Source organism: Sitophilus oryzae, unplaced genomic scaffold (assembly GCF_002938485.1).
Source record: "Sitophilus oryzae breed Bouriz unplaced genomic scaffold, Soryzae_2.0 scaffold_910_pilon_pilon, whole genome shotgun sequence".
NCBI classification, from domain to species: Eukaryota; Metazoa; Arthropoda; class Insecta; order Coleoptera; family Curculionidae; genus Sitophilus; species Sitophilus oryzae.
In genome coordinates, this window is record NW_022147540.1 from 578,242 (window position 1) to 600,715 (window position 22,474).

Here is a 22,474-nt window from a genome sequence, read left to right on the forward strand (position 1 = left end):
GACAAATAATAATAAAGTAACAAAAATTACCTCGATCAATCCAGGGCTGCCACAAACAATTCGAATTTTTCGACTGGTATCTATTCAAACACTTCCTCCGCATTGTCAAAGACAACTCCAATAACTCTTTTACAAAATAAGGCACTTCCATACTAGTCATATCCTGTTCGTACATGTTATTTTTACAAAACTACAAGGGTCACTTATATCACCGCCTTCGGAGGGCTGTAGTAGCGTTAGCACTCTCAACGAAAAATAATCGTAGTAGTGGAAGCCTCTCAAAAGTCTTCATTCATAAGAAGATCGAGGAAACAGGTAGGGAGGAAGAGGCGTGAGACGCGACGACCGGGTATATTTAATTAGTTTTTTCATTCGATCGGCCGAGGCACGGGTGCGATGAGCCGTAAGAAGGGGGGACACAAGGTCCAAGTTGGGTCGCGGGCCGGCGTTTTTGACCGGTTACCTTTACGTTGATTCGTTTTTTTTTGTCGTTCGTTTTGTTTCAGATTGCGCCACGAGGAGAGATGCCTGGCGTGGTGTTGGCCGCACGTCGGCTGTGGGAAGAAGCGGTCGCGGGTTGATGTACGGGGGTTCGCAGAAAAGTAAACATGAGATTATTTACACTTAAGTTGACAAATAATGGCTATTGTAATCCCAGAACATTTTCCGATGATCTAATAATGACACTAAAGTCTATAAACCTGACTAAATGAAATTTTGGCAAAAATGTTTAAATTTGTTGTATAATATCGAGCAGCTCTTCATTTGACTTTATAGAGCACATGATTGTAACAGATATTTTATTTAGATTAAAGCTGCACAAATTAGTTTAAACCGAATTTTATTATCGCTATGTTGGTCACATTGCGCCGTTTTCAGCAAGGTTGTCGTTTATTATTTGACAATTATCGTAATATCAATCATTATTTTGTATAATATCGTCTTGTTGAATCTTTGTGAGTAATTCTCGTTCTTTTGCCTATTTTCATAGCATTTTTCTAAAAATTGTACTTTTAAGCACAAAATTTTTTGAGTGTTTGTATTGCATTTCTTGAAATTTTGTGTTCAAAATATGCCGAAGCATTTAAACAGTCGAAGCAAAGAGCTTGTAGGTTTCCTGATAAACTATTTTGAACAAAAACGTGGCAATAAAGGTCCTTTATTACCCTTGGAGTCTTTATTCCTGGAGTCAGCGAAATAAGTTTGATTGATAAGCACATTACAGCACTTTCAAAGTTATTTCTTCGTTAGTTTTAATTAAATTCTGTGATTATTAGTTTGTGCATTAATAGCACCCTTTTACTTGTTATTACCCCTTATGGCGTTGTAAGATGTACATCAATAAATAAATAAATAACCCATAATAACGTTAAGAATAATCTTCATAATGGACTAGTTTTTGCCAATATGTAATAAGTAAAATAAGCTATAAAACAAGTAAATCAATTGATTACTAAAATATTAGTTATTAAATTAAAAATAAAACGTAAAACTCTTTACAAAATGATATAATAAATATATTGTTTGTCACTTTTAAATTAAGATTCATCTCATAAATCCATCACAATCTGGCAGCGCTGTCGCCATCGCTTGTCACTCAAACTTGATCACGTGCATCGGAAATTGTTTTGCGATTACTTTATACCTTTGTGGCGGGTTCATTTTTTGAAAAGACTTCTGGGATTTTCGCCACTAGAAGAATATCTTCAAAATAAAATAGTTATTTTTTTGCTGCTTTGAACCAACGGAGACCAATAATATGTCAGTGATACTTTACTAATCAAACAAATTTGCTCCTGTCCTTGGAAGCAAAAGACCATAGAAAAAACCATACCCTGTATACCGAACTTGTCTAGTATGGCAAGCTGTTGCTTAGCACTCACCACCATTCCCACCAAACCACAGTGGTTCCCCTTAATTAGCTGCACGGTCATAACTGTTAGATATCTAGATATAGCTTGACTGCACTTTTTTTTAATAGAAATTGATAACAAATGCTAAATAAATGTATATAAAAAACTTAATGTAATATGTATTAAAAAAATTGGGCCCAGTTCGTGTGATTTACATTTTAAGATTTAACTATTCGGAAAGGTATATACAGATTATGTTTGCACATATGTACGTGTTTTTTTTCACATTGAAGAGGTAAAATTTATTTTAAATGTTGAAAAAATAAAAGAGACAATTGTTTCATTTTATAAATACAATTTTATTGTCAATTGATATACAGTGTGTCCACGAAATAAGTTGACACGAAGAGGAAAAAATATGTTACTTTTATTTTAAGACAAAAATTCAATCTTTAACCACCCGGAATAAGATCCGGCGGCAATTCGCGGCAGCCAGTGGCAATTAATTTATATGCAATATACTTTAAGCAACAAGTATTATCATGCCGTTTAAGAGGATTTGAAAGGAAAAGTAGTTAAAAGTCTTATAGAGTGACAAGCAAAAATGTAAAAATACTATTTTTCTTGTCTTCAAATAAATTGTCATAAACTAATATTACTTAGGTTTAATTAAGTGCCAAAAAGAAAAAACAGTTCTTTTTACCTTCTTTTCGAACGTCCATTACAGAAAAGGCAACAGCTTTTATCAATTTTAATAAAATAAGTAATTAATTGGCGTTATCTGAAAACTGTTTATGTCAGCTTGATACCAGTAGCAAAAATGTGACATTTCTAATAAAAAAAAGCGCTACACTAGACTTACTTGATTTTGTTATTTATTATGTATCGTTTACAGGGGAATATAAGAAAAGTATTAGCAACAGTTTCATGCAAACATTTTGAAATTAGTATTTCTAAGTAATGACCTATCTGGGAACCACTGTGCAAACCGGCGTTCTGTTGGCTAGGAAATGATAATCGATGACATTTCTAATAAAAATTCACATATAAAATGACAGCGCTCTTCATTCCATAGCCAATATACATCATACTGCAACAAAACTTCGCCTTATCCGAATTATTTTTGTGTTTTTTCTGTATAAAAAAATAAAATATTAATTTTTATTTCTAGAAACACGAGTACAATACAATGATTCCACTCAAAGGACACGTTTTTTGTAAATTAGCTCTGCAAACATTTGCTAAAAAAGTTTTTGCTTATTATCTCGAAACAACGTATGTGGGATAAGAAGATAAGATGGGTTTTGTAACTTGGCGCCTCAAATATACTTCTAAATCTTTTTACGCAAGAAACGTAATGTTTTCCAAACAACCCCGTAAGCCATTCATTCGGTTTTTGAATCGAAAAGAACATGAACTGACGTAACGGAGGAAGAATGTAGCCAGCCGGCCGGTCGCTTGTCGTATGAGAGAAACAAAATTGATTCAAGAAGATAGGACGTCGTTTTAAAATTCCTCCACAGTCGCCGTAGTAAATAAATGATCTTCGCTAGACCAATTCTCCAACGTCGCGTACTACAAAAAACGGCTAAGAGAAGAGAAAAAAAAACACAGACGCTTTAAAATATCGCCGTCAAATTGTTTATATGTTCATAATATAAGATTGTTACATTTTAATTTTTGATGTTTTGGAAAAAAAAAACAACTAACAAACAAAAAACAAAAAAAAAAACAAAAAGAAAAACAATATACAAACACCAATATAGACCAACTGCGGTAAATTTTAATTTTTGTAAATATTTTTTGAAGAAAAAGTTGCAGAAGATTTTTTACCCATATCCTCATATACAAAGAGAGTAGAATAACGGGTTTTAATTTTTCCAACAGTTGGAACGATCGTTATAAGATACTTTATCTCGAAAATAGACTTGAAATAAATTATTTTACCCACAATCATACAATAATTGGAATTTTGTCCACTTATATGAAGCGTTTAAATTGATATATTATTCAGAAGTGGGATAAAATATCTTTTTTCCATAGCAACTGTTAAATTGCCTTATATCTATCAAAAATAGTAGATAAAATAGTACTTTAACCGCAAGGGTAGATTAAATGATACTTTAACAGTGCGGATAGGTTAAAAACTTTATTTCTTCTCGCACATTTTTTAATTGCTTCCATTTTGAAAATTTTTGTATTCCTTTTCATAAGTTATTCGGGATTTAAATGGACGTAGTTTGGATATGGCGTTTGAATCAGCCTGAATATCTGTTGGTAATTTACTTATTTCGTTTTGAGCCATTTCTGGCTCCAATTCAATCAGCAATCGACACGAAAGAGAATTAAGAAAGATTGACTCAAAACTGATAACTAAAGAGACAGCTTTATTTATTTGTCAAATTACATAGAAACCAACGTCAACCCAGCACAATATTTTTTCTATTCGTAATAAATTCCTTGAAATAATAATTTCTGAATATCTTTTAAAACGTAACTGGCTATGAAAAAAAAAATATTGTTTTATACACGACGATAAAATTGCATTATCGTCTCCCGAAATTAATTCACTCGCGATTTCATTAGAGTTGCCGCGAGCCGAGACGAGACGAGATAAGAACTTATCTCGTCTCGTCTCGAAATTTCGAGATAGAACATTATCGAGACGAGACGAGACAATGTCGAGACGAGACGAGATAATGTCTTATCTCGTCTCGTCTCGTTTTGTCTCGTTTTTTTCCGACTTGTTCGATATATCACAATAATGCTTTATATTACCTAAGGGATATTTCCTACAGGATTGAAAAAAAAATAGGTAATTATGATTTTTTTTTGAAAATATTAAATATATTTTTTTTAATTAAACATTTTTTTGTTTAATTTTTATCAATAAAGTACTTATACCAAATTTTTCCTAATCATTATAAAATGCAGTGCGTCTCAACCCTATAACTTTTTTATTTTTTCAGATAAATAAACGGTAAAAAATAAAAAAAAAAACAATAAATTTGGTATGTTAGTATATGACATAAATTAGGATTGATTGATGTATTCATTTGTTTTCAGTTTCATTAGTCCTGTTTCACCGAAAATGACTACAACTTTTGATTTTTAAATGGCACCCCAGGTATATTTTTACTTTATTGGATAGAAAATGACATTCTGAATAGAATGACATATCAGTCAACTAGCATATTTGGAAAAAGCATTTTTTACGAATAATTTGATACCACACACTTGGTGTTTCGTCAATAAATCATATGCGAGAAATGTCAAAATTTGACATATGATATGTCATTCTATTCAGAGTGTCATTTTCTATCGAATAATGTAAACAAATACCTAGGGTGTCATTTAAAAATCAAAACTTGTAGTCATTTCCGGTGAAACAGAAAGTGACCAAAAACAATGGAATACGTCAGTCAATCCTAATTTATGTCATATACTAACATACCAAATCTCATTTTTTTATCTGAAAAAATAAAAAAGTTATAAGGCTGAGCCACTTTTAAGACGCACCCGGTATACACCCTACACACAAGAAAACTTTAAGAAAATTAAAAAAACAATTTTTTTTCGGCCGCTCTATATACGGACATCCCCTATACACACTAAAAAAACATTCCCATTTCGTTTGTTTGATTTCGTTTGAAATTTTGAATGACTTTGGAAAAACAATGGTAAGTAAAGATTAGCTACATATATTAAAATCGACGTTGGACGTTGGACACTAAGTTGGTTCTAAGTGTTCAAATAAATTATATTTATTTAGTTAGTTTGTGTTTATTTATTCACCATAAGCATATAACTATTAGAAAACATTACGCAATTTGATATTATATAAATTTTAACCCTATTATCATATTTTGTGTTAATGGTTTTCGAGATATCTCGTCTCGTCTCGTCTCGCCTTGTCTCGAAACCTTTTATCTCGTCTCGTCTCGTAATTCGAGACAAAATGCTCTCGAGACGAGACAAAATTACTTCGAGACGAGACGAGACGAGACGTCTCGTGTCTCGCGGCATCTCTAGATTTCATCGCTCGTGAATTCAAATATGCACACTTGTAAACACTGTAGGTACTATGTGTGCACAAATATGCACAAGTAGTACAATTTTTTTAAATAGCGGAATATCACGACCAATTTTCAAAACAATATGCCATCATTTTATTCAACTAAAAATTCCACTGTATACACTCCACTGTCCGCCCGAATTATTAAACAGACCAGAGACGCGTTTATTGGTAATTTTTATATTTCTGACCGTCGGGAATGCGAGGAATGTCCAGTATTGATACATTATAAGCCGTAAAATTTAAGTGTGCGCGGGGCTATTATTTAATAATAACCCATCTCGAGAAAGATGCAGCTCGTATACCAGCTACGTATGGAATTTTAAGCGCTCTCCGAGATATTCCTTTCAAAATACCACGAACGCCTTAAATATAAATATTTTTGTGACACTTTATATCGCATGATTAGAATATCGTCAGTGAAACGTGATAACCTGCTAACTCCATTTTTTACGTTAATAAGTTTTTTTATACCATTAGAAAGAGAAAAAAATACTCTATAAATAGGGAAAGCAAATTCATTTTTTCCAATTAAAGAAAATTTGCTATTTTAACTCAATAAAATCTGCTAACTCCCAATGATCGGAAATCGCCACCGAAATGCTGCTATCTCCGTAATTTCCGTTACGATCACGCTAAAGAACACACGGATTCTTATTCGTATGTTTCTTTAGTACAGTACGTCGATCCAGGGTTGCACTAGGCCAAAGGGGCCCGGGTAGCAATGTAAGGGGGGATTTTTTTGCGTATTTTTTCGCCTTGCGTTTTGGTCTATTTTTCCCTATTATACAGGGTTGTTCACCACATACGACACGGAGTATTGTAGCTAAACGATGAGATTTTTACAAATTGTAAGTTTTGGGTTCGATGAAGGACTATTAGAGGTACAATTTAAAAATAATTTTACAAGATACAGAGTGTCCCAAATAAGTAAAAAATATCAAAGTTGTATTTTTTAAATGGAACACCCTGTATATTATTACATTTTTAGTTTCTACGATTAAAATAAAGGTAAATTTGATAAAGATTTATTATACTTAAACCTTACCGTTTTTGAAATATTTTCAATTTTGTGAAATTGCAGTAAAAATTTTAAGGCTTCATTTCTCCAAGGGTATCAAAGTTTTTAATACTAAATATTTACTAAAGTTTATTTACTGATCAGTTATTGTGTTGCAATAATAAAAATAATACTACCTTATACAGAGTGTCTAAAAATTTATTTTAAATAATTATTAGATTCAAACGGCAATAACTTGTTTAATTTAAATGGAACACCCTGTATATTTTACGAGAATCAGATGCACAATTTAATTGTCTATCAAATTATATTATACCATTTTTTACCTATCTCTTTAAGTTTCCGTAGAAAATGCATTTTCTTGTAATTTAGAACTTATTTATCAATATACCCATGGACTATTGACATTTTAGATTATTTTTAAAGATGTATCAAATTTTTAAAGAGTACAGATACTAATATTGTCGATATAATTCGTTTATTTCATTAAAAAATAAAAAAAACTGTTTAAATATTTGTTAAAGAGGACAAATTAATATGATTCCAGTATTCAAACTACATTAACTGACTGCGTTGATTAATAATAATTGCTCCAAATACTAAAAAACTGAATTTTGTATGGGCATTAGACAGTGTGATAAAAAGTAACACCTTAAAAATGATATTTCATTTTTTAATAAATGCTTATTTATAACAACAAAGACTTTAATTTGATAACTTATTATTATATTGATTTCTGACTCAAAAATCCACATTTATTTATAATAATTTATTAACGAACACAATTAAGTAAGTCATTAATTAGTATATGGGCGGAAATAATGGTGTTATATTTAATTAATGGTATACTCTTTTATAAAGATTTAAATAGTTTTCTTTTTGCATACAAATGGGCTAGTAATATTATCGTTTTGCTAAAAACGATAATATTACTAATCTGTACATTTTGTACATTTGTTGCTTTAAAAACAATCTAAAATGTCAATATTCCATGGATATATTGATAAATGAGGTCTAAATTATAAGAAAATGCATTTTCTACGAAAACTTGAAGGGATAGGTAAAAAATGGTATAATACAATTTGATAGACAATTTAATTGTGCATCTTGATTCTCTTAAAATATACAGGGCATTCCATTTAAATTAAAAAAATAATTATAAAAAATAATTTTAAAAAAAACTTCATTAAATATTTAGTATTAAAAACATTGATACCCTTGGAGAAATGAAGCTTTAAAATTTTTACTGCAATTTCACAAAATTGAAAATATTTCAAAAACGGTAAGGTTTAAGTATAATAAACCTTAATCAAATTTACCTTTATTTTAATCGTAGAAACTAAAAATGTAATAATATACAGGGTGCTCCATTTAAAAAAATACAACTTTGATATTTTTTATTTATTTGGGACACTCTGTATCTTGTAAAAATATTTTTAAATTGTAGCTCTAATTGACCTTCAACGAACCCAAAACTTACAATTTGTGAAAATCTAATCGTTTAGCTACAATACTCCGTGTCGTATGTGGTGAACAACCCTGTATACAGGGTGAGTTTTAAATAAGTGCAAATATTTTTAGGGGTAGTATATTTCGACCCAAGAAACACGATTATGAGGTTTTTTGCGCGATTTTTTTTTGAAAATTTGGAATTTTCTTAAAAAAATTTTGGAATTTTTTTAAATTTTTAGTTTAAAAACGTATTTTGTTTGTAATATGGCAACATAGGTAGTAGATTAAATTTACAAGAAAGAAAATCCAATGATTCTCAAAATTATAGCAAAAAATTTGAAATTTTAAAAATGAAATAACTCGGTTGTTTTGGATTTATTTGAAAAAACGGTAAAGAGAAAATATTATGTTTCTTTTATCCAGATTTACCAGCCCTGAAAATATTTGCACTTATTTAAGACTCACCCTGTATAGAAATCAGGGAACTACCCTAATGCAAGGTAAACCAATGCAATGCAAATGCCATAATGCAATGCAAAAGCAAATATTGTTAAGAATAAATAATGAACTGTAAAGGAAGCCCGCGAAGGCTGGGGCCCCCCTAATAGTTACATATATAATATGGCTAGTCCGTCCCTGCGTCGATCCGTTCTGGAAATAGGGGTTATCTGGTAAAGGGTAAGGGGAAAAACAAAATTCTCTATATACGAGCAATTCGACGGCGTGCTATAAATAGTTTAAATAACATTTTACTTACTTGTACAAGAATTTCCATAATACCTAATCAGTTTTATTTTTTCCACATAAATGATAACATCATTTTTATAAAAATTAAAGAAAAAGGAGAAAAGTAATAAAAATTTAATAAAATCACGCACTGTTTTCCAAGCTCGGTCTACTACCGTTGTATAAAAATTAGGATAAGCATGGAAGGATTCTACCATATATCTTCTAAGAATTATAAGTTTAATTTTTAAATTATTTTCATATTCATTAAGTCCAAAATGCTGCTACTTCAGTTCTTTAAAAATGCATTAAAAATTTATTCGTTTTTGGACTTGCATGTTTTGCTTCTATAGATCGACGATATTATAAATATACGGTTATGAATATCATATTTTTTAAATTTAATTGATTATTTCTAAATCTGCTTGGGTAATATTCAATTCCATTTTTAAAATTTCAAACAATAAAGGTTGCTATCTTCAGAAGTATATTTTTATTTCTTATTTCTGCAAGACGAATATCTGCTATCCCCCTATTGTGTCTTACCACTTCTTTTCTCGCTAGCTCGTGTGTCAAGGTATGGTCAATTACTACCATCGCACGTAAAGAAGTTTTATTTCAAAAAAGAAAAAATGCAGATATCAAAAAATAAAATCAAATTACATTAGACCAAAAATTAATATAAGTTTAATTTGTATTTGTATTTACTTTTAAAATGGCACGCGTAAATACTACGAAACTGAACAAAACCAATAATAACTAGGAAAATTAATTATTCAGAAAAGTGTAGTTTCCATTTAGAGAGAAAAAAACGATGTCTGTTCTGCTACCCTCGTTTTTTTTCTAGAAACGATATAATATAATAAAACTGTTTTGCAATAATATTCAATTTGCAATACTTTTTTTAGAAAAAAATATGGCTATGGCTTGGCTTTGTCGAATAATGAGATCATATTTAGTTCGACGAATATGTTATGATATTAATTGTTAAGTATGTAGAATTGCGTCATTTTTACGGGCATGGTAACTAACTAATGCTTTAAATATTTTAATGGTAATTTCATAATAAAAAAATATTTTCGTGTGAATGACCATACCAATAGTTTTAACAGTCCATAATTTTAATGTGTTACTATTTTGTAAAAACTATTGTAAAATGATTGTGTGATTAATGATATTACAATTAGAATTAAATAATTATTAGATGAAAAAATAGAATTGGTAGCAAATATCGAAGAATATCAAGTCATGGATTTTTTTGGTATATTTATAGTTTTTCTTTCTATAAATATTTAAAAACATTGTCTTAAAAAACTTGTCCACCATAATGTCAAGAAACGAACTACACACATCGGAAAAGTCTAGGGATATTACAATTTTATCCAGCTATCGGTATCGTCAGTAATTTTATTATTTGCATTTCTGATATAATAAAATTAAAATAAACAAATAGTTTACAGGACGTATTGGAAATAAAAATGCGAAATTTACCGAATTTTTCAAATTTACCTTGATTTTTATTAAACTCAAAAAATACACACATTTTTTTTTATTCTAAACTGCGAATTAAAAAAAAAGATAAAACAATTTTTACTTAATAAAGGGTATGGCCTCCTCTACTGTTCATTACAGCCCTACATCGTCTCTCCATGCTCCTGATCAGGTTGTCGATCTCTTCTTGAGGTACAGCCTGCCACGCTGCATTCACGGCCCGAACCAGATCCCTACGAGTTTCACGAGGCATACCCATTCTCAAAATTCTTCTTTGGACCGCGTCCCATACGTGCTCGATGGGGTTGAGGTCAGGAGATTGTGCCGGCCAGGGTAAGATGTTTAATTGATGAGCATTGATAAACTCACTTACCACTCTGGCTGTACGAGGCCGTGCATTGTCATGCATGAGAATGAAGTTTCTCCCAAAATCATTGGCATATGGTAACACGACAGGCTCAAGAATTAAATCACGATATGTGATTCCTGTTAGAAACCTTTCAAGAAAAACGAGATCGGTTTTTCGGCCTAATTGGACTGCTCCCCAGACCATAACTGTTCCACCTTGATAAGGGTGCACTTCCTGAACATGATCCAACCGAATAAGATTTCCCGGTTCTCTCCATACCCTAAGCCTTCTCGCATCCGGATGAATTCCAAAGCGTGACTCATCCGTGAAGAGAACATTGGCCCATCGTTCATTCGACCACTGAACATGATCTTGAGCCCACAAATATCGTACCTCTCGATTTCCTCTCGTTAAGGGTTGAGATCTCCAGGGGCGTCTGTTTCTTAAGTTGACCTCTCTTAATCTATTGCGAACAGTGTCAGGACTAACGGTTACATTATGTATTTACTGGAGAATTAAACTCAGCTCTGGTGCTGTAAGAGTCGGTCGGCGTCGAGCATTTAATTGTAAAAAATGATCTTGCTGAGGGGTAGTAATGCGATGTCGCCTTGTGTGCCTTTCAGCAACATCACCACTTTTACGGTAGCGTGCACTTAATCGCGATATTACACTTTGCGTTGTATTTAATGCTCTAGCTACGTCGATTTGGCGCATTCCAGCTTCAAGCATACCCATGGTCATTAGCATTTCGTCTCTGTTAAGATGTCTACGCTCCATAATGTCGTTTAATACTAAACAGAGTTATTTGAATGAATTCTGGCCAGTTATCATAAAAACATAGCCAGTACAGGTTAAAATCGAACAATTGATGCTAGGTGCTTTTTATACATTTTACAAAAAATGCACAAACACTTCTGCAAATATCCCAAATTTAGAAATAACTAGTGTGACTACTTCGTTTCAATCGAAGTAGAAAGAATCGGCCTACAAATATGTGGTTGTTTATTCAAAACATTTATTTTTAACTTTAATAAAATGATATCCCTAGATTTTTCCGATGTGTGTAGTTAGTATCTTTGAAAAATATGTAGGTGGCGCGCTCTACAAGTAGGAGTCATATTGACATTGAAATCAAATTTCTTATCTCGAAAAACACCCAGACACCGATTTTCATCTAAATATTTACATTAGTTTGAAAATGATTTGCAGAAAATCGAAATAAAAATGAAACTTCTACACCCTGTATCTCCGAAACGAAGCATTTTAGAACATACATTTATACGAACTTTTTTACTTATTTTTATCGGTAGAAATATGCGAAGAAGTTTCCCGAATACAATTTGGACCACCCTGTACACCGGGGCGGGCGACTCAAAAATGGCTCACCTCTATAACTTTTTTATTTCTTCAGATAAAAAAGCAAGATTTGGTATGTTAGTATACGACATAAATTCGAATTGATTGACGTATTGAATTGTTTTTCGTCACTTGCTGTTTCACCGGAAATGACTACAACTTTTGATTTTTAAATGGCGCCCTCGGTATTTTTTATTCTTCATTCGATAGAAAATGACATTCTGAATAGAATGACATATCATATGTCAACTTTTGACATTTTCTCATATGGTTTATTTGAAATTGTAAAATGCGGTTCATAACGATAATTTGATTCGAAATACCAAGTGTGTGGGACAAAATTATTTGTAAAAAAATGTTTTTTCCAAATATGCTAATGAGCCACCCTCGTTCAATTTGAAATTATTGCGATATGATTAAAAATACGATTTGGGCATATTTTAACCGGCCAGGACAAGACATTTTAACATTAGACGATCAAATCTATTTTTTCCAAAGCTCCTTGATTAAAAATTGGTGTTTTTAACACAGCCTGCACTCCAAACTGAATTTTAAATATAGTCTGTCCAATGAGAAGATCCTTGATAGTGATAGATGTGTCTGTCATTTTAATTTCAAAGTAGTTTATTTTATTTTACAAAGAAATAAGTTGGTACAACTGGAACGCATAGCAGGAAATTAATATATGTATTTAAAATTTGTCTGACAAGTAACTTCAAAATATTGTGAAAAAAACTGTATAAAACTGAAAAAATGTAATCGAGTTATTTTATTTGATAAAAAACGGCATGTGTTAATACAAAACAAACAAAAACAATACACCACATACCAAAAAATATAAAAAAGAACTATTTCTTACTTTCAAGCTTTATGAAACTTCCCGCATTTATGATTATATTTATCAATATAACTTATGTACAAATACAAATTTGTAATATTCCGCAGGAATAAATAAAACAAAATAAATAAAACAAACTATTTTATTAATAATAACACTTACCAAATTTTATACCTCACAGGTTGATTAATTAACTTTAATCTTAATTTTTTTAAACCAGTACCTTTTGACATTATTTTTCTGCAGTACTAAAATCCATTATTTTACCTATCGTGTGATGTCGATATTTTACAGCTACTCCAGTTTTTAGTATGGGTTTAGTATGGTCCTTCTACCATATTCGTGATGCACTTATCTACGACGAGATGGTATACGAACTTTATTGATAGTAACTTTATTGGTGTATCTGTATAAGACTTGCCTGGGCAGCGAGTATTAACCATAAACTGTGCTCTGGGTTCTACAGTTAATTTTCACTCAATTTTTCCTCCACTTGACTTCAAAAGACACAAAACACACGTAATAACACGAATCAAAATGCATCATCTTCCAAAACGCTGGGTATTTGACAAAAGTTGTCACAAAATTATAACCTATAATTTGGCAAGACTTTGACAAACGTCAAAAATCTAAAGGCGAGTTCATACGCATCGGTGTCCGTTTGTCGTTCATCGTTCCGTCAAACCAATAAAATTAAAATACGATCTGTCATTTTTGAAATAAACCAATAAAACTGGTTAAAAACAACAAGTGACGACGCATGACGAATTTATATTTAAACCCATCCATAGTTAACTTAAAAATTATTAGAAACTTTTTTAGTAAAATAAATAGATTGGTATTGGACGTCATTTGCTTTTCTTCTGTCATCGTCTGTCGAAATCTTACCTGAGAAAAAAAAAACAGAGTATACCTTCTATTTTTTTTTTAATTAAAAATGTCAAAAGTTCATTCTATTCAGTGTCATTTTCTATCGAATAAAGTAAAAAAATACCGAGGGTGTCATTTAAAAATTCAAATTTGCAGTACTTTCCGGTGAAACAGGCAGTGACCAAAAACAATTGAATACGTCAATCAATCCTAATTTATCTCATATACTAACATACCAAATCTCGTTTTTTTAAGTGAAAAAATAAAAATTTTAAGCGTGAGCCACTTTTGAGACGCATCCTGTATATTGTCTAATTTACTACATAACACAAAATTTTAGTAAAAAACACAGGGACGTTGTAAACCAGAAAAGATGTAAAAATGATGAAAGACAAAAAATGATCAAAGGAAATGATCAAAGAAAAAAGACACCTGCCAGGTTTCAAAATCTAATAAAATCGGTTATTCCAAAAATATTTTGGAAAAAAACAAATTTTCCCGAATTTCTAACCCAGTGGCATTTTACAAAAAAAATCGTTTCTTCCAGTCTTTTTTTCCAGAAATAAACCAGCTACAAAGATATAGATATGATTTATGACCAATATTCCCTATTCAATTTCAACCCAAGTGTTCTTGTTTGGTACATATTGGATATTGTGTTGTTTAGCATCATGGGCGAAATTGTCGGCAGATGGTACGACCGGTGGGTCCCCGGCGCGCGGCGCGAAGATGGCATTTTTCAGCGGGTTGCGAAGGCATGCGGTCGAACTAGTGTGCGGGCGTCAGCTACAAAGATATAGATATGATTTATGACCAATATTCCCTATTCAATTTCAACCCAAGTGTTCTTGTTTGGTGCATATTGGATATTGTGTTGTTTAGCATCATGGGCGAAATTGTCGGCAGATGGTACGACCGGTGGGTCCCCGGCGCGCGGCGCGAAGATGGCATTTTTCAGCGGGTCTGCGAAGGCATGCGGTCGAACTAGTGTGCCGGCCCGTCAGCTACAAAGATATAGATATGATTTATGACCAATATTCCCTATTCAATTTCAACCCAAGTGTTCTTGTTTGGTGCATATTGGATATTGTGTTGTTTAGCATCATGGGCGAAATTGTCGGCAGATGGGTACGACCGGTGGGTCCCCCGGCGCGCGGCGCGCGAAGATGGCATTTTTCAGCGGGTCTGCGAAGGCATGCGGTCGAACTAGTGCCGGCCCGTCAGCTACAAAGATATAGATATGATTTATGACCAATATTCTCTATTCAATTTCAACCCAAGTGTTCTTGTTTGGTGCATATTGGATATTGTGTTGTTTAGCATCATGGGCGAAATTGTCGGCAGATGGTACGACCGGTGGGTCCCGGCGCGCGGCGCAGATGGCATTTTTCAGCGGGTCTGCGAAGGCATGCGGTCGAACTAGTGTGCCGGCCCGTCAGCTACAAAGATATAGATATGATTTATGACCAATATTCCCTATTCAATTTCAACCCAAGTGTTCTTGTTTGGTGCATATTGGATATTGTGTTGTTTAGCATCATGGGCGAAATTGTCGGCAGATGGTACGACCGGTGGGTCCCCGCGCGCGGCGCGAAGATGGCATTTTTCAGCGGGTCTGCGAAGGCATGCGGTCGAACTAGTGTGCCGGCCCGTCAGCTACAAAGATATAGATATGATTTATGACCAATATTCCCTATTCAATTTCAAGCCAAGTGTTCTTGTTTGGTACATATTGGATATTGTGTTGTTTAGCATCATGGGCGAAATTGTCGGCAGATGGTACGACCGGTGGGTCCCCGGCGCGCGGCGCGAAGATGGCATTTTTCAGCGGGTCTGCGAAGGCATGCGGTCGAACTAGTGTGCCGGCCCGTCAGCTACAAAGATATAGATATGATTTATGACCAATATTCCCTATTCAATTTCAACCCAAGTGTTCTTGTTTGGTGCATATTGGATATTGTGTTGTTTTAGCATCATGGGCGAAATTGTCGGCAGATGGTACGACCGGTGGGTCCCCGGCGCGCGGCGCGAAGATGGCATTTTTTTCAGCGGGTCTGCGAAGGCATGCGGTCGAACTAGTGTGCCGGCCCGTCAGCTACAAAGATATAGATATGATTTATGACCAATATTCCCTATTCAATTTCAACCCAAGTGTTCTTGTTTGGTGCATATTGGATATTGTGTTGTTTAGCATCATGGGCGAAATTGTCGGCAGATGGTACGACCGGTGGGTCCCCGGCGCGCGGCGCGAAGATGGCATTTTTCAGCGGGTCTGCGAAGGCATGCGGTCGAACTAGTGTGCCGGCCCGTCAGCTACAAAGATATAGATATGATTTATGACCAATATTCCCTATTCAATTTCAAGCCAAGTGTTCTTGTTTGGTACATATTGGATATTGTGTTGTTTAGCATCATGGGCGAAATTGTCGGCAGATGGTACGACCGGTGGGTCCCCCGGCGCGCGGCGCGGATGGCATTTTTTCAGCGGGTCTGCGAAGGCATGCGGTCGAACTAGTGTGCCGGCCCGTCAGCTACAAAGAGATAGATATGATTTATGACCAATATTCCCTATTCAATTTCAACCCAAGTGTTCTTGTTTGGTGCATATTGGATATTGTGTTGTTTAGCATCATGGGCGAAATTGTCGGCAGATGGTACGACCGGTGGGTCCCCGGCGCGCGGCGCGAAGATGGCATTTTTCAGCGGGTCTGCGAAGGCATGCGGTCGAACTAGTGTGCCGGCCCGGTCAGAATAAAAAGGCGAAATTCCTCGGATTCGACGCGAAACTCAACAACAGGAGGACGAGAGGAATAAGAGAAAACCGGAACACGGCTAGGGATGGTCAGCATTTAAAAACATATCGATATACTGTAACGTTTTTAGTTCGTTACATGTCTTTTTTATATATAATATATGATGTCTGGCCTATCATCACCGGATGGGCGGAGGAAATTTCGACACTAAGCAGGTAGCGACTAAAATTTAATGGCAATTTTCGACACCAGCCCCAAGTTCCGTTTTTATCTGACAGGTATATTCGACACCAAATAAATATAGCTGCGAAATAAATAAAATATCATAATTAATTTATATATTTATTTTAATAAAAATAATGTACATTTTATATTTTTAAAATTAATAATATCTGAATACAATACTTATTAATAATATCTGAATACAATACAATTTATTTGGTATTATAGGAATGGTAAGACATAGCTTTTATAAAATCTAACCTACATATTTGTTGGGATCGTAGTTTATCCACCATTTTCTCCATAAATACCAATTTAGCCTTAACGGTATTATCTTTGACTTTTGCTGGTATTTTTAAACTATTTATTTTGACATAAGTCTCTACTTGAAATTCTTTTAACTTTTCAATAAAAATAAAAATAGAAGGATGCGTTGAATAAAAAGAAGTATTAAATCTTGAATGAAAGGATTCACAGGCATTCGTAGTCCTCGCAATAGACGGATTCTGATTAGACCATATGTGCGGTGGAAATAGAGCGCTATCGATTATGTAATTTTCCAGTAAATAGTCTGCATATAAATCAAGTGACGCGTTTTTAGGTTTATATGACATAAGATCATAAACAAAGCAATCTTCAACATCTACTGGATTTAAATAAGTTAAACCAAACGTATGTCTTAACCATTTTCCAATTTCTGAATTTGTATCCTTATATTCTTGTACCAAACCCAAAGATTGAATTTTTTTAAACCAGTTCTGATGTAAGTGAAAACGGCATCCACTAATTTTTACATTTGGCCACATAGACAATAAAGCACAGTGAATTGCTTTTTCAAAGTCCACAAATATTTCAGTTGGCTCTAATGATAACTCAAATGTTTCAAAAATCTTTGACTTTAATAAAGAAAATAAATGTTTGTATGTCATTGACAATTTGTCCTTTAACAAACAGTATGCTAAAGGTACATAATGTCCATTTTCAAAGCCATGTATTGTAAATAATTGGAGAAAAAATTTGGTACTGTATGAAAATGTACCATCCATATACAAAGTTTGTAGTTTACACAACAAACGAATATTTGTCTCGCATGAAAATACAATTACATTAAATTCAGGATGATTTAAAAACAAAAAACTTTCATTGCGACAGGTTTTAGGAGAATAATTACTAACCGCGTTATGAACTTCTGATATGCTTCTAGGTAACGGACCTGGTAACAGTTTACGACGACAGTTGTAAATGTTTTTTCTTATGCAAGCTATGTCAGGAACCGTTAGCAAATTGGCATCACACTCAGTAACAGCAGTTCTTGTAATTTTTGCAGGCTTTTCTGATATATCCTCTTCGGCTTTTCTTTTACATGCATTGGTAACCATCTTTACTTGAAGCTTTTTCGGATCGGCTTCATGATTATGTACCAAATCACGTCTTGTGATGGTGAGGTCATTACAGCCTATTGTAAACACTTTTGCGGAACACTTAGTGTTTCTTTGAATGCAGCGCCAAAATATCTCGCCGCTTTTTAACACTTTCTGTTTTGAGAACGAATGATTCTCCACCACTAATAAATCTCGACCACGGGAACTTTTTATCAAACTCATGTTTAAAATATCTATAAGTGCACTAGTCAACGTCAAACAATAAACTGCAACTGAATAATTTTCGTGTAAATTTAGTCACAAGTACAGAAGTGACAATAAATATTGGGGAAACCCAATTAATTACCTACCTACCTGCTTTAGGGCGCGGTGTCGAAATTTCCTATAATAAAATTTGACCCCTCGATTACCCCAGGTACAAACACAATTTGGTGTCGAAAGTTCGCCCGCGCCACCGGATTCCCTCTCGTTCAGGCCGGATAGTTTATTTGACGCGTAATTTTTACTCTTCTCTAGTCGCCAACCCTGTTATCGTTCGACACAACCCTGTTACTATTCTGTGGAGGCGCGCGCTGTCAACATCGCTTCTGTCAACTCTCCGTGCTTAACCTCACTTTGTTTTGGCTCTCTGTTGAATCCCAGCTTTTAGAAATGGTGATTATTTAAATCTTGCTGTATAATTTGAATCAGCTGCTATTTCGAGGCTACAGGTAAAGAGAGTTATTACCTTTTATAGATTCGATATTATTATTGAATATTTTTAGGGTAGAGTTACGGATGTCCCAACTTGTATTTGTGTTTTGCTGGCACGTTATGTCCCTTTCTCTTTTGTCCTCAGAATGTCACATGGAAGAAAGGACATGTTGTTTATTATTTATTGAGCCCTCGGAAGTATTTCGAGGTAGGTTTATTTTGTTTATTAGACCTTGTTTGGTTTTAAACAAGAGTTTCATATTTTTAGGGTCCAAGGTACGGACTGCGTCCAAGGTACGGACTGTGTCCAAGGTACGGACTATTTCCAAGGTACGGACTATTTCCAAGGTACGGGTAGTGCCTTATGTACAGACATTATCTTATGTACAGATGTCCTGTGGACGAGTGTCCCCAGTAAGAACGATTTTTTCTTACATCTAAGTGCCACAGCGTGGATGTAGCTTGAGTCCCATGCTGCTTCACTCCCATTTCTAAGCCTAGTCAGTAGCTACAGCTGTAAGGATTCATGGTGTCCTCAATCTGGCCCCTTTTGTTGTTTTGACCAACAGGATCGCCGACAGACAGTACAGAGATGCTAGACCACCCTCACGCTGCTACTGTTTGAAGCAAGGTTACATAAAGAACAGCTAAGTGTATATTTAAGTTCTAGTTTACATTTAACATCTAAAACATATTCAGTCTTAAACAATAACGTACATCTTAAGTAATATCGTACAGACTATGTTCAGTGGTTAGATTGTTAAGAACATTCATGTCGATATAATCTTTAAAATAAAAATTTAGATCTTAGGTTTCATTGCATTACGTCTTGTAATGGTATTACTTTATAGATATTATTGCACTATTTTAATAGATGGATAATCAAACATAGATTCTAGAATCTACAGGTTGTAACATCTTCGATTTAGCATCATATGGAATATATCGAATTAATTAAAGTAATGCTACATTTCATATTTTCTCTTAAACTTTACATGTCCTGTATTTTATCGTAGTTGTTTTCATTGATATTTAGTACGACTCTTACCACCACTTTCTTTGACATATAACCACTATATATTTACTAGAACTCTACAATGTCATGTATCAGCAAAGAACGTCATGAATAAATATAGTCATTAGTTTTAAGTATTATACAACTGTGTTTTCTTTCTCTGTACATGCCTGGCGCCCAATATCTATTTTTTTGTTTATTGTTATTAATTAGTTTTCTTTCCAGTGAAATACCTTATCCACGACTGCTCTCCGATGAAAAGCTGCCGTTCGCCGTGGTAGTTGTTTAAAAAACGCTACAATACCTTATAGTATCATCTCATAATATATTGAATCAATTATCTACCGGGGTCGGCATAAGTCAAGCAACCCATTTGCATTAAGAGAAAAAAATGCAGCGTCAAAATATATTTATTAAAAGAAATTACAAAAGGTATTCGAAAAAGGGTTACTGTAGACACAACTGTCTGACGCACGAACATGCTTAGTGGCAATCTTTTTCGACAGCGTTGCCGGGCATATGCCGATTTTTCGAGAGCGTTGCCTGACTTATGCCGATCCCTGTATACTAATATACAGGGTGTTTCAAAACAAATGCGAAAAACTTCAGGGGGTGATTCCTTGTTCAAAATAAAGGGTAGTTTGCTTCATAAACGTTGGGTCAAAAGTCAACCATTAGGGAGATATCGCGGCACAAAGATGGCGGAAAAATAATGTTCTTATTTTTTATCTTGAAAACGAAAAGAGATAATTTTTTCACTTTTTTAAAATGAGTGGAAGGGGTTGAAATAAACTACCCCTATCATTCTTGTTAACGAAATTTAAAGAAAAATCTTATCAAACACATGCAAAAAAATTAATTTGGATAGTTTAGTTTGTTTAGAAACTTTTTTATCTCTTGTATTTTTTTTATAAAACTCACCGATTTGAAATTAAAAATAAAATGTAAAGCATTACATGTCAGGACTAAAAATATTTTAGATTAAGAATCTAGTGATAATAATGATAATAATAATAATCCTAGATAATAACGTATTGCAGTAGGGTAATGTCAAATAAAACAATATAAGAAACATCCTAAAAGTGACAGCGGCCGACTAGATTTTTCCTAAAAAAATTACAGCTGCCCACTAGATTCTTTATCTAAAATGTTTTTTGTCCTGACATGTAATGCTTTACATTTTATTTTTAATTTCAAATCAGTGAGTTTATCAAAAAAACACAAGAGATAAAAAAGTTTCTAAATAAACTAAACTATCAAAATTAAATTTTTTGCATGTGTTTGATAAGATTTTTCTTTAAATTTCATTAACAAGAATGATAGGGGAGTTTATTTCAACCCTTCCACTCATTTTAAAAAGAGTGAAAAAATACCAGAAAGTGTGTTTTCATAACAGTAATGCTTCCGTAAAATTTCATTAGTCTATCTCTTTTCGTTTTCAAGATAAAAATATAAAAACATTATTTTTTCCGCCATCTTTGTACCGCGATATCTCCCTAATGGTTGACGACTTTGACTCAACGTTTATAAAGCAAACTACCCTTTATTTTTTGAACAGTGCCTAACCACCCTGATTAATCACATTTGTTTTGAAACACCCTGTATAAAATCCTTAAGTGCCTAACTCACTGATTAATCACGATCCTGCTCAAACCACTCAACGTAAGAAGCTCAATTTTGGCATACAGGTTGATTCTAGGGTGTAGAGGTTCGATAAGAAGGGATTTTTCGAAATTCCAGTTCCAAGGGGGTGAAACCACCCCTCAAATATTACAATATTTTTATTTAAAAAACGGTCAAGTTTCGGGAAAAACGCTTAAACACGTATATTTTATTTTGTTTTTTTTTACATAATTAAAGATCTTGTCATTGATTAATCACGATCCTGCTTAAAACGCTTGACGTAAAAAGCTGATGTTTGGAAAACGGATTGACTTTAGGGTGTAGAGGTTTGCTAAAACGGGATTTTTCGAAACTCAAATTCTAAGGGGGCGAAACCACCCCTCAAATATTAGAATATTTTTTTATTTAAACACCGGTGAGTTTTTCGGAAAAACTCTTAAACACGTATATTTTATTTTGTTGTTTTACATATTTTAAAATTTTTTAAAAATTTATACAGGGTGTTTCATAAATATGACCATTGAGTAATCACGATTCCGCTTAAACTGCTTGACGTTTATAGCTGATTTTTGGCAAACGGATTGACTGTGGGGTGTAGAGGTTCGATAAGGAGGGGTTTCTCGAATCTCAAATTCCAAGAGGGTTTGGTTTGGTCAAAAAAACGGTTAGTCTCTCGGGAAAACGCTTGGACACGCATAATTTATTTTTTTTTTGATATTCTTTAAAAAATCATACAGGGTGTTCCAAAAAGTTGG

At 33.6% G+C, this 22,474-nt stretch overlaps 1 protein-coding gene across 4 annotated transcripts in view; it reads right to left on the minus strand.

Moving 5' to 3' along the window:
- The window catches only part of LOC115890779 (transcription cofactor vestigial-like protein 4), an 82,755-nt gene that overhangs the window by 13,649 nt on the left and 46,632 nt on the right, over positions 1 to 22,474 (minus strand). Inside the window, exon 1 of one of the 4 annotated variants that reach the window (XM_030911113.1) lies at positions 31 to 280. The exons of the other annotated variants lie outside the window; for them this stretch is intronic. Coding sequence (XP_030766973.1) covers positions 31 to 175 — 145 coding nt within the window. The 5' untranslated portion in view covers positions 176 to 280. Of the gene's footprint in view, positions 1 to 30; positions 281 to 22,474 lie in introns of those variants that run through there. 4 annotated transcript variants of the gene reach the window in all.